This window comes from Vipera berus (assembly GCF_964194415.1).
Source record: "Vipera berus genome assembly, chromosome: 7".
NCBI classification, from domain to species: Eukaryota; Metazoa; Chordata; class Lepidosauria; order Squamata; family Viperidae; genus Vipera; species Vipera berus.
In genome coordinates, this window is record NC_138209.1 from 80,368,527 (window position 1) to 80,380,764 (window position 12,238).

Consider the following 12,238-nt stretch of genomic DNA (forward strand, 5'->3'; position numbering starts at 1 on the left):
TTCTTCCTCAAGAAAGAAACAGTCCAGTTGCCTTTTGAAAAAAGCACCCTTGAGAAAGGGGAGACTGTTTCAACAATTCCAGTAGTGAAAAGGAGCTGCATACTGAATGCAAACCACTTCTGGGGTGGCCAGAACAGCTGTCCTCCGGTCTGCAACAGCTGGCTCTGAGGGCATCTGGAGCAGGAGGGTCAGCCGGTTTGCAAGGTTTTTGTTCAATATGCAATGGCAGGCAGAACTTTCACTTGGATCGTTCGCTTTCATTAAGGGAAATAGACTAAAAAATAATTGAATAAACGGGCTGTGATTTCCCCCCCCTGCAAAATATATGTACGGTGTATATTTCTGTAAGGGTCTAGGACAACTTGCCGCAGCCAGCTCATTGTGGCCAACTCACCTTGGGCAGCTCACTACAGCGAGTTGTCCCATTCCGTTTCTAAAAAGCTGCTGCTGGTTGCTTAGTAATTCCCAAATGGTACCTTTGTGTCTCCAGTGACCGTGATACTGACAGGATCGAAACACTCTCCCATACTTAGAATCCTGCAAATAATTAACTGACACACGGAGACGTCACCCTTCCCTCTGAACTTGGTTTAGCGTGTTCACCCCACTCCCAAGGAATGAAACCTTCCCCGTGTAATTCCTGGCTGTCCAGCTAGATGGCGGCATCTGCATGAGTGTCGGAAGGTCAGACCGGCCAGGAGTTGGAGGGAAGCCCCCACCACAAAGGAAAACTGTGGGGATGTTTGCAGAGAGGGCAACCCAGGGCACCCTCCGTGGAGGCGAGTAGGGCTGGGTCTGAAGGGGGCTCCCCTCTGTAATCTGTGGCTGGGCATAACCGTCCAGTAAAGCGGTCATTTGTCGTCTGTAGGCAGAAGGCTGAAGAAAAAACTTGGGCAAACAGCTAACTGGGACTCTTAATTCTGTTTTCAGGATCTTCTATTTGGCACCCAGCCTGTAGGCAGGCAGCTAAGGTTGAAGAAAAGGCCAAGGTAAGGGATCCCGGCCGGATATCCTGCTGGGCGTCTTTGTCAGAGCGCTTGGCAGCCTCTGGCCGCCTCTTCCTGGCTGCCCAGAAATCCCACAGCCCTCAACCGGGAGCTTAAAAGAACATCCTCTTTGATGCAACGCTGGCAAAACTTTCCATTTTCCTCCAAGAAAGCTACAAGGAAATGTCCTGGGAATCTCCAGGCTCCACTCCCGGGACTGCCATCACCCTAACTCACGTCTGTCAAACTGGGGGTGCTTTTTCTTTCTTTCCAGAGCCATTAAAGGTGCTTCCCCAATTATTGCGTGGAGGCCAAGCTGGGTTGCATTGCAACTGTGCCTCTTTGGAAAGACGACAGTCTAAATTCCCCTCCCCCCAACGTTCAGGCCCCACCAGGTTGTTCCAAACGCAGCTCCACAAAGGCAGCTCTGCTCCTGGGGGTGGGGGGACTATTGGAGGCACAGGCCCACATGCACATCTAGAAACTTCTCCCTGCTGGTTCTCTGTGGCGCTTTGCCTGTTTGCTGTCCTGGCAGGAGAATCCACAGGGGCCTTCATAATGATTGATGATGTCCTTGCGCCTGGAGCCCTTAAGCCACACTTTACTCTTTGGTGCAGAGATGCTGGACACACTTGGCCTAGTGGGCATCCCAGGAGGTATAAACCGCCACTGGCTACTCAGTACAAGCCCACATGGCTGGCAGTGGCTGAATTTTGTCATGTTCAGGACCAGCGTCAAATTCTGATCTAGCAAGAAAAATATACTGTTCCTAGAAAGAATTTTAGTATCTTTTTTTGTTGTTGTTTTAACTTGGCTTCAAAGCTATATTTTATCTGGAGGACCTACCTTTTCTTTCTCTTCCTTTTGTATGTTGTGACCATAAATTGAATAAACTGAGTTAAACACTCAAGGGAGACCTTGCTTTTTACCGGGATGGGTCTCGTCCCCACCCCTGTTTAACCTACCCAGCAAAGAAACATTTGGAAGGAATGACGGGTGGAATAAAAAGCAGAGCCCGTCTTCTCTAACCCTTTGAAAAGTGAAAGAGAATGGAAAAGGGGGCAGGTGAAAAGGACGAAATTTTAAGAGCAGCAGCAGCCGCCTCCCTGCTCAGAGAACACAGGACTTAGTCAGGAGTAAAGGAAAGCGGGGAGGAGTTCCTGTTTTCTCTTGTCAGTTCAGGAATAGATGGACAGAGTGCTGGTCAAACAAGAGAAAGGCAAGTATAGATTCAGCCAAGGACACTTTGAAAGGGAACGTGGGGGGGGGGAAGACCTTGCGGGGTGGGGGGTGGGGGGTGGAGGACGAGGGAAATATATGCTACCTAGGAAGCAATCAAACAAGAGAGGGGGGAGTTAAAAGGTCAGAGGAAGAAATTTAGGAAGTTAAAAGTGGTGGTGGAAAGTCTGCACGTTCAGCCTTGCAAGAGAGTCTGTTCATGTGTCCTTACGATGAAGTAGATTTCGCTCATCGCTTGTCGTGTTTCCTGTCTGGTCTGCCTGGGCAGGCTGTCTCATATGTCTCATCCAGTCTACAACTAATCAGAGGAAGTTGTGCAACTGTGCAAGTGAGATAATTCTGAGAAAAATGTTCCTTTGAGCGATGGATTTGGAGACAGTTACTAAGAGGAAAGCCCCAGTAGCTCCCATGCTAGCGAAAAACTAGGGGTAGTCTGTTTCTGACCAACACAGTTTATAGGCATAAGTTTTGATGAGCTGCACTTTCTCCCTTCAGATAAAATGTATGAGTTGGAAAAGAAAATAGCAGATTCCAGTAGATCAAGAACACCAGGAACTGCCAGTCTTTGGCGTTCCTCCGTCATCCGGGTCACGATGCCTCTCCCAAAGGTGCTTTTTTCCCCCAAAAGGCAACTGGACTTTCTTGGTTTTTTTTGCTTGAAAACGTTTCGCTTCTCATCCTTGAAGCTTCTTCAGTTCTGAACTGCAGAAGCTTCTTGGACGAGAAGCGAAATGTTTTCAAAGAAAAATCAGAAGAGTCCAGTTGGCCTTTGGGAAAAAAGCGCCTTTGGGTCAATACTAGGCACTCTTGGAGCTGAGAATCAGCAAACGGAGACCGACCGATTGGACTTTGCTAGGCGGTGGGGGAGGGACCAGGAAAAAAATGACTGCGCCTGGAAAGGTTGAGAGAAGTAGGTTTAAAAAAAGGGTCAGGTGAGTGGACAAAATCAAAGAGCTTCTGGAGTGTCCTCGGTGTGTTGTTTACAAGACGGGGAGCATCTGGCCTAGAAGGCTTCTATCAGGATGTAGCATTTTTTCAAATTTCTTGATTTTTGGCTTGCATGGATCCAGTGATCCGGCTGCTTCCTGTATGATTCTGGACTTGAGAAATAAAAGGAAAATTGAGATGGGGCAGCGAAGGATGGACCTTTCCTATGGGGCGAAATTCTTATTTTCCTCATATTGCTATAGCTAAAAATAGTTGGTTATAAAATTAGCTGGTTATAAAAATTCCAGTTTTGAAGTAATTGAGTCCCTTACCTGCTAATTTTAGGGCAAAGTTTATCTGTAAGCAGGAGGCTTTTAAGGTATGTTTACAAAAATAAATATGTAACAAACTTCTCACCTATATTTGTTTTCAGTTGCAGGAAACCCGAACTTCATCTGAAAGCATAATTTCGGTACCTCCTTCAAGTACATCAGGTTCCCCAAGTCGAATAATTTATGTACGTATCCATGGGTGAAATGCAAAAAAAATAAATAAGCGGGAAAGTAGGGATTTTTCAGAATACGACCATTTAGATAGCCGGTTATTCGTAAGATTGTCACCCGGAGTTCTTTGGGGGGAGCCTCTGGGTTTGGTGAGGGGGAGGGCTTGCCTTTATGTAGGACACTTGTGTGGCTGACCAGCTCAGTCACCCGAGTGAGTCTGGCTGGACTCAGTCAAGAAAATAAAAAGAGCAGAAACGGTTAAAATCAGAGCAGCGAGAAGCAGCAGCCAGTTGGGAACACCAACATGCCTCAGGCCTGCCCTGGCAAGCATGCCCACCGTCCCGGCCCCAGGGCTCGCGCCGCCCTTCGGAGGGCCAGCCGCCTCGGGGCCAGCTGGACATTGGTGGGAGGTCGCTGCAGAGGCAGGCCTGGCAGGCCTCGTGGGCCCCATGGACGGCCTTGTTTCAGAGAAGGACCCCAAACACGGGAGAGGCTGTGGGGGCGGGGGGGCCCTTGGAGCAAGGTGGAAGGGGCAGGCAGAGCCTTCCTCCCTCCTCCAAGAGCTGGAAGCCAGAGCTGCTCGGGCAGAGGCCTCCCTGACGGGTCCCTGGGCTGTGAGGAGGAGGAGGAGGAGGAAGGCTAAAGCATCATCAGACTGGCAGGGCTGCATTCCCAGAGCCCGTCTCCACAAAGCCTAGCTCTGGCCTGCCTTCTGGCCTGGCCTGCCTCCCAGGCGGCTGATGTCAGCCTTCTGCATTTGGCTGCTTTAGTCATATTTTCTACTGTTTTTCCCGGAATGGCCCTTCAGCAAACTGGTGATAATTTCCACTAACCCTCCTCAGTCAAACAGAAGCTACTGTATGTTAGCTATTTTCCTGTTCTATTTTAGGAAAAAGTTTCATTTTCTTTTCCCTTGCTAAGTCGGCAATTTCACATTGTAAGTTCTCTAAAATCTCGGGGGGGATCCGTTGTAGGAGCCAGGATGATGATATTATTATTATTATTGTTGTCGTCGTCATCGTCGTCGTCGTCTTGTCAAGGAAGCTGCTACCTTTTGCCCTTCTCTCTTCTCGTCCAGGCGAAGCTCGGGGAGGAAATCCTGGACTACCGAGACTTGGCTGCTCTGCCTAAGGACAAGGCCATCTACAATATTGACCGCCCGGACATGATCTCCTACTCGCCCTACATCAGCCACTCAGCCGCCGACCGGCCCAGCTACGCCGAGGTACTTCCGGTCTCTGCGGGCCTGGAGCGGCGGCCGTTGCGCTGGGACTCCAGCCTCGCTTTCCTCTCCTGCTCAGGTGTTCACGCCCTTTCGTGGGGCGGGTGTGAACCCTGGAGTTCAGCGCAAAGCCCTGTCCGTTACTCCACAGTCAGGCCTAAGTGCCACGTTTGTTTCGTATCTTTTGCTTCCTGAGGGGGAGACGAAAGTTTGCATTTTTTGCTAAAACTGAAATCGCAAAATTTTGGACGTTGGGCAGTCGCGATGACCGTGGAATCTTGCTCAGGGCAAGAATCTGTATGAAAGCATCCCCAGCGCTGGCTTGCACAGCTTCTGCTTGAACGTACCAGGAAGAGTGACTTTAGCTAAGAAGCAGGTGTGGATCAGTGTAACAGAGTTGGAAGGGACCCTGGAGGTCTTCTAGTCCAACCCCCTGCTCAAGCAGGAGATCCTAGACTAGGGGCTTCAAACTGCCGGATGCCTCACACGGAAGCTGCGCTCACCCCAGCTCCGGCAAGGGGGAAAAATTTGCGATACATCGCGACACGTCGTGTGACACAGCAAGTTTGACACTCCTGCCCTAGACCATTCCAGACCAGTGGCTGTCCAGTCTCTCCTGTAAACTTCCTTTGTTGTAGCACCCACAACTTCTGGAGGCAGGTTGTTCCTCTGGTTAATTGTTCTCACTGCCAGGAAGTTTCTCCTTAGTTCCAAGTTGCTTCTCTCCTTGGTTATTTTCATCCGTTGCTTCTTGTCCTGCCTTCAGGGGCTTTGGAGAGTAGCTTGACTCCCTCTTCTTTGGGGCAGCCCCTGAGATATTGGAAACATGGCTATCATGTCACCCCTGGTCCTCTTTTTTTCTAGACTAGACATAACCAACTCCCCTAACCATTCTTTGTATGTTTTAACCTCCCGTCCCCTGATCATCTTTGTTGCTCTTCTCTGCACTCTTTCTAGAGTCTCAACATCTTTTTCACATCGTGGTGACCAAAACTGAATGCAGAACTCCAGGTGTGGCTTTACTAAGGCTTTATAAAGCGGCACTAGAACTTCACGTGATGTTGATTCTATCCCTTTGTTAATGAACCTAGGATTGCATTGGCTTTTGTGGTGACCACTGCACACGGCTGGCTCATATTTAAGTGATCAAAGGACCTCCCAAATCTGTTGCAGTGAAGAAAATGGTCATCTGGTGATCGGGTGATCCATCCAGCCTAGTATTCGCTCAGAATTGTCTGCATTCTCCTCCATCTCTCTTCCACCCCAAGATGGTTTTGGACTGAAATGCAGAGACAGTTGTCCTCTTGTGCTGATGGTGTTTCACTCTCCAACTTTGGACGGTTTTTCCTTGGGGCCTGATATTAAAAGAGCGCTCTTAACGCCAAACTTGCATTCAGCTTGAAAAAAGGAGTCATCTATTATTCTGAGTTTGGTATTTTGGCAGCAGAAAAAAGGGCTGGTTGAGGCTGCACAAGTTAGCTCTCATTATCAGCTTATTTTCTGGGGTCAGAGAAAAGAATATTCTAGATCCAGTATTTGCAAATTGTCTCTCAGTCTCTTCTGTCTAATTCAGTTTATTGGATTTTTTGATTTTGAGGATACCTGCATTTCTGAAGCTGTGTGTAAACTTTCCATTGCTGGATTTTCTTAGATGACAGAAATAAAACTAATCACCAACCTAAAACTAAGGAGGAACGTCCTGACGAAGAGAACAATCAACCAGTGGGCGCTCAATCGCTGGAGGCTTTCAAGAAGAGACTGGGCAGTCATTTGTCTGAGATGGTGTAGGGTCTCCTGCCCGTGCAGGGGGTTGGACTAGAAGACCTCCAAGGTCCCTTCCACAGCTCTGTGATTCTTTTATTTGGAGTCTGGGTGGATGAGGGCCTGTTTGGCACCCTTCCTTTAGGGAGATTTCTTCCTCTTGTCTCGTGTTTTCTGCCTGATTATCTCCTTACCTTTTCAGACCTGAGCTGCTCTTCCTAGCTCTTGTCTTCTCCGTTTGCGTTTTGCCTTGCTCCGAGGGGCAGATCCCCCCACAGCAGCAGATATTTCATCAGGGCCATTGGCCACGGGGGGGGGAGGTCCCCCGGCTCCCATAAAAGCAAAGCAAATAGCCGAAACAGTCCCAAGAAAGGAATGTTGCCTACCTGAGAGTGGCTGCCGGATGCCTTTTGTGCCTTTCCCTCTCCTGGGGGCATGAAAAAAGCCCCACCTTCCCTGCCCTCTTCACAGGGTGACCAAGAGGACCAGCCCCTCAAGCCGGGCCGGATTTCCAGCCCCAGTTCCACCAGCTCGCTGGGCTACGGGCGCACCACGCCTCTCTGCGCTTCGCCTCCGAATTTCAGCCGAGCAGGTAAGGGGCCGGGCAGGCTGATGCCCGTCGTCCTTCCTCCTCCAGAGGAGACCCCTTTCTCTCTTCCAGAGTGGGTAGCCAAGACGTCCCAGGCCGGGCGGCAGGTGTGGCCCAGAAGGCTTTAAGCAGGGCCAGACAGACTGTCCTGAGAGGGGGAGCCCCCTCGGGAAGCCCTTTCTGACCCGCCAGTGTCCCCGGCCTCCAGGCCTCCCCACGGAAGGGGAAGGGCCTCTTAGCCATAGGGAGCAGGGAGCAATTCTTCCGCCGTGGGTGGCCCTGCTTCTCTGGAGGGGCTGGGGATTCCCTGGCTGCCTTCTTCTGAAAAATTAACCCAGTCCGAACAGGGTGCCGGGTGCCGGAAAGGGCTGTGGATAAACACGCCTGAGTTGGCTGGCCATTGTCACGCTTGCTGTTTGTCTGGGACTGGTTTTTTTATTTATTTATTTATTTATTTATTTATTTATTTATTTATTTATTTATTTATTTATTTATTTATTTATTTATTTATTGAATTTCTATACCGCCCTTCTCCCGAAGGACTCACAGGGCAATAAAAGCATTACATACAAAAGTTAAAATAAAATTAAATTAATTAAGCCCTAACAATAAATAATTAAAAATACCCCAAACCCTTAAACCAGGCCGGCCTGTTCAAATAAATAGGTTTTCAGATCACGGCAGAAAGACTGAAGGTCGGGAGCCATCCGGAGCTCAACCGGTAATTGATTCCAAAGGGCTGGCGTGCCCACAGAGAATGTTCTCCCCCTGGGGGCCGCAAACCGACACTCTCTGACCGACGGCACCCTGAGGAGGCCCTCTCTGTGGGAGCGCACTGGACGGAGGGAAGATGACGCCGGCAGTAGGTGCTCCCGTAAGTAATCCGGACCCATGCCATTTAGGGCTTTATAGGTCATCACCAGCACCTTGAATCTCACCCGGAGGGCACCTGGAAGCCAATGCAGCTCGTGGAGAAGAGGTGTTACATGGGAGTATCAGGAGACCCCCATCACAACTCACGTGGCCGCATTCTGCACCAGTTGAAGCCTCCGAGTGGTCCTCAACGGCAGCCCCATGTACAGAGCATTGCAGTAGTCTATACGAGAGGTCACGAGCGCATGAGTGACTGTACGCAGGGCATCCCGGTCCAGATAGGGTCGCAACTGGTGCACCAGGAGAACCTGGACAAAAGCCCCCCCTGGTCACAGCTCCTACATGGTCTTCCAAACTGAGCTGTGAATCCAGGAGGACACCCAAGTTGCGAGCCCTATCTACGGGGGGTAACACCTCACCCCCCATGGTTAAAGATGGAATGGACTGAGATGCTGGAACGTACAACCACTCGGTCTTGTTGGGATTGAGCCGAAGCCTGTTCCTCCCCATCCAGACCCGAACCGCCTCTAGGCAACGGGACATCACATCAAGGGCATCACTAGGGTGGTTTGGGGTAGAGATGAAAAGCTGGGTATCATCGGCGTACTGATGATACCCCACTACAAAACCACGAATGATCTCACCCTGCGGCTTCATATAGATGTTGAACAGGAGAGGCGAGAGGACCGACCCCTGAGGAACTCCACAAACGAGAGGCCTTGAGGCCGACCTCTGCCCTCCTGTCAGCACCGACTGCGAACGTCCCAGGAGGTAGGAGGAGAACCACTGGAGAACGGTGCCCCCCACTCCCAACCCCCTGAGGCGCCGCAGTAAGATACCATGGTCGATGGTATCGAAAGCCACTGAGAGGTCAAATAGGACTAGGGCAGAGGAACAACCCCTGTCCCGAGCCCACCAGAGATCACCAGTGCGACCAATGCCGTCTCCGTGCTGTACCCGGGCCTAAAGCCCGATTGGTACGGGTCCAGATAATCCACTTCCTCCAGGAACAGAGGGAGCTGATGCGCCACCACGCTCTCAACAACCTTCGCAAGAAAGCGAAGGTTGGAGACCGGACAATAGTTATTCAAAATAGCCAGGTCCAGGGCAGGCTTCTTGAGGAGGGGCCTCACCACTGCCTCCTTCAAGGCGGCAGGAAAGCTACCCTCACTCAAAGAAGCAGTTATCACTGCCTGGAGCCAGCCTCGTGTCCCCTCCCGAGCCGCATAGACCAGCCAGGAGGGGCACGGGTCCAATAAACACGTGGTGGAGCTCAGCTTCCCCATGATCCTGTCCACATCTTCCGGAGTCACAGGGTCGAACTCTTCCCAGATAACATCACCAAGACCGCTCGTGTCACCTCCGTCAGACTCTGCCCAGTCGGAGTTCAGACCGGCCCAAATCCAAGCGATTTTGTCCACCAGATGTTGGCTAAACTCCTCGGCACAACCCTTCAAGGGCTCCATTTAGGGTATTTTTTAGGGGAAAGGCAGAACACAGATATTTTTACCAAAGATACATATTTTTCTGGTGTACGTGCGTGTAGAAACTTTGGAGGGAAAACCTCTTTTTAAATGTTGCAGCATTTGTGAGCAAACCGAGAGTGTGAGAAAGCGGGCCCTTGAGGACAATTACCTTGAATGCCTTTCTTCATAGAAGGAAATTGCGGATGCTTTTAATAAGACAGGAGACATACTTGTGCCTTACAGTTTGTTTGTTTGTTTCGTGCTATTTCCTGGAAGTGTCTTGTTCTGGATGAATGTGAGGGATGAATCACCTTCCCCTTTTTTTAAACTCCGGAGGAAGCGCTGGAGAATTGCGAGGGCTGGGAAAACCCCAACAGGCCGGAGAAACGGGCGGAAGAGTTTGAGCTTCAGGAAAAGCAGCCTCCTCCCGCCAGAGCCCTGGGCTGAGCGGGGAGCGTTGAAGCCAGACCACCGCTCTGCTCCGAAAGGGTGGCGTGCAGAGGCAAAACCTGCTCTGGAGGTGGCCGCCCTCTCGCTCTAGCTGGGGGGAGAGGCAGGCCGGAACCCTTAGCTCAGCCAAAGACCCAGAAGAGGCAGGCTGAGACCCGGGAACTGCAGTGCCAGGAGGAGGAGGAGGAGGATGACTTTCGGTTTTCCAGGCAGAGTTGAGGGCCTTCAAAGGGGGGGGGGGCAGAGGGGGCCCTGACCCGTCTTTGAGACCCCCGGGGGGGGCACATCATTTTATTCGCAAGCAGACTTTCTGAAATGCTTTTAGGATGGGACTTTTGTCTGACGTTTGTCTCTTTTCTGTATTTCCAAACACGGAGAGCGGCTTGGTGGCCCCTCTTCCATCTAAGCAAGCCGACTGGAAGGCAGAGGCCGCAGAGAGGGGGGTCCTGGGGGTAACGCCACCCCACTGCACCCTCCGGCTGCTCCCCGAGAGGGTGGGGGCCTCTCCTCGTGGTCTGCAGTGTGTGTGTCTGTGTGTGTGTGTGCTTGGGGGGCTCCGATCCCGCAAGCAACGCGGCTGAATTGTTGAGCCTGATTGGCAGAGCCAGCTAGTCCAAGCGGCCCTTTACAGACCCCCAGCCCACTGGGGAGACAGCTGTCACTCATGCTTTTCTGCCATGCATCAAAATTTGTGTTTTCTGAATCTCTCTGTCAAGTCCAGCTGTCTGGATTGGTCGATGGACCAGATTGCTAAGGCCCCCAATGCACACGCTACAAATTCCCTTGTAAGCCAACACCTTCACTCCTGTGGTGTGCCACAGAAATGCTCCCTGATAACCTTCGGGGCCATTTTATTTCTATTTTTAGCAAATTTATCTGCTGACTGGTGAGAAAGTTGGCTTTCTTAAAAAAAAAAACAACCAATTTCACTGATGGAGCAGTCAGAGGAAGGACCAGTCTTTGAGTTGTGCTTTTTTTTGTTTGCTTGCATGTTTGCATGTTTTTGTGTTTGACCTGCTGAAATTGGCAGGAGTCCCGCCTCTTTCGCTCCCGTGTTGTGGCATCGTGATGCAGGTCCCGCCCCTTTCCCAAGCCTGTGCACGTTCACGGAGTCCGTGTGCCAAAGGAGAGCTGGCATCGGGCCAAAGCCATGCCGTGTGTTCCCACCCCCTCCCCGTGGGCAGCTCTGCCTGGACTCTATAGAGCAGGGGTCCTCAAACGTGGCCACTTTAAGACTTGTGGACTTCAGCTCCCAGAATTCCCTAGCCAGTTCCACAATTCCCCAGCCAGTCATGGCTGGCTGGGGAATTCTGGGAGTTGAAGTCCACAAGTCTTAAAGTGGCCAAGTTTGAGGACCCCTGTTCTAGAGGGTCACGATGCCCCTGATGTGGGCCTGGCTTTTCCTCCGGAGAGGGGAGACCTTCAGTGTAAGACCAGTTTCCTCTTGGGCAAATTGCCAGGAGCGGCCCTTGAAGACTGCAGATGTCACCCATGGCTGACACCTGGCTGGACCTCCTTGCTCATTCCAGCATGGCTACCTCAGCATCTCACGTTCCCCTTGCTCACACACACACACACACACACACACACTTGGTAAGAGGAGGCCCCATTCCTGGCACTTCACTTGGGCTTTTGTGATAATGTCTGAAGGGCGTTCTTGGAACGTTTGTGCCCTGGGTGGTGTGGCTGATGTTTCCCAAAATAAGCCATGAGTTTGACACTTACCCGTGTTCACGGACGTAATGGCTGTGATCCTAAGTGACCTTGGGGATAAGGAGTTTTCCTTCCAAGTCCTAAAGGAATAATAGCCCGCTTTAGTTACTGCTTTCTTGTGGCTAGTAAAGAGCCTTTAATACGGTCTCCCTTTCAAATTCAAATCAAAATGTACTAGTGGGTATTAAGGTAGACCCTGCTGTGCCCTGTAGGTATTACACCCTGACACATTCATTTTAAGATTTTTACATCGGGGGTTTTCTTTTCATCCACTAAATAAGGTTGATTTTATACACGGTGCAAAGCCTTAGTGTATTTGGGTGCTTGCTTCCCTATTATAGGGTTGTTGGCCAGGGCGATGTATCAGCCTCGGGCCTGGGGTGATCAGACAGGGTTTATGGCTAAGTGGGCATTTCTCTTGCAGGGCCCCTGGTGTGAGCAGCAGCAGCCCCTCTTTTCAGCCCCCAGGGTGCTTCAGGACTGGCACTGGTTTAAGGAGATTCCTCCTT

General features: G+C 51.0%; 1 protein-coding gene across 2 annotated transcripts in view; it reads left to right on the forward strand.

Moving 5' to 3' along the window:
• The window catches only part of ABLIM2 (actin binding LIM protein family member 2), a 37,247-nt gene that overhangs the window by 13,678 nt on the left and 11,331 nt on the right, over positions 1 to 12,238 (forward strand). For both annotated transcript variants that reach the window (XM_081333214.1, XM_081333215.1), the window contains exons 8-11: positions 931 to 989; positions 3,586 to 3,669; positions 4,734 to 4,880; positions 7,110 to 7,230. In XM_081333214.1, coding sequence (XP_081189340.1) covers positions 931 to 989; positions 3,586 to 3,669; positions 4,734 to 4,880; positions 7,110 to 7,230 — 411 coding nt within the window. The remainder of the gene's footprint in view (positions 1 to 930; positions 990 to 3,585; positions 3,670 to 4,733; positions 4,881 to 7,109; positions 7,231 to 12,238) is intronic.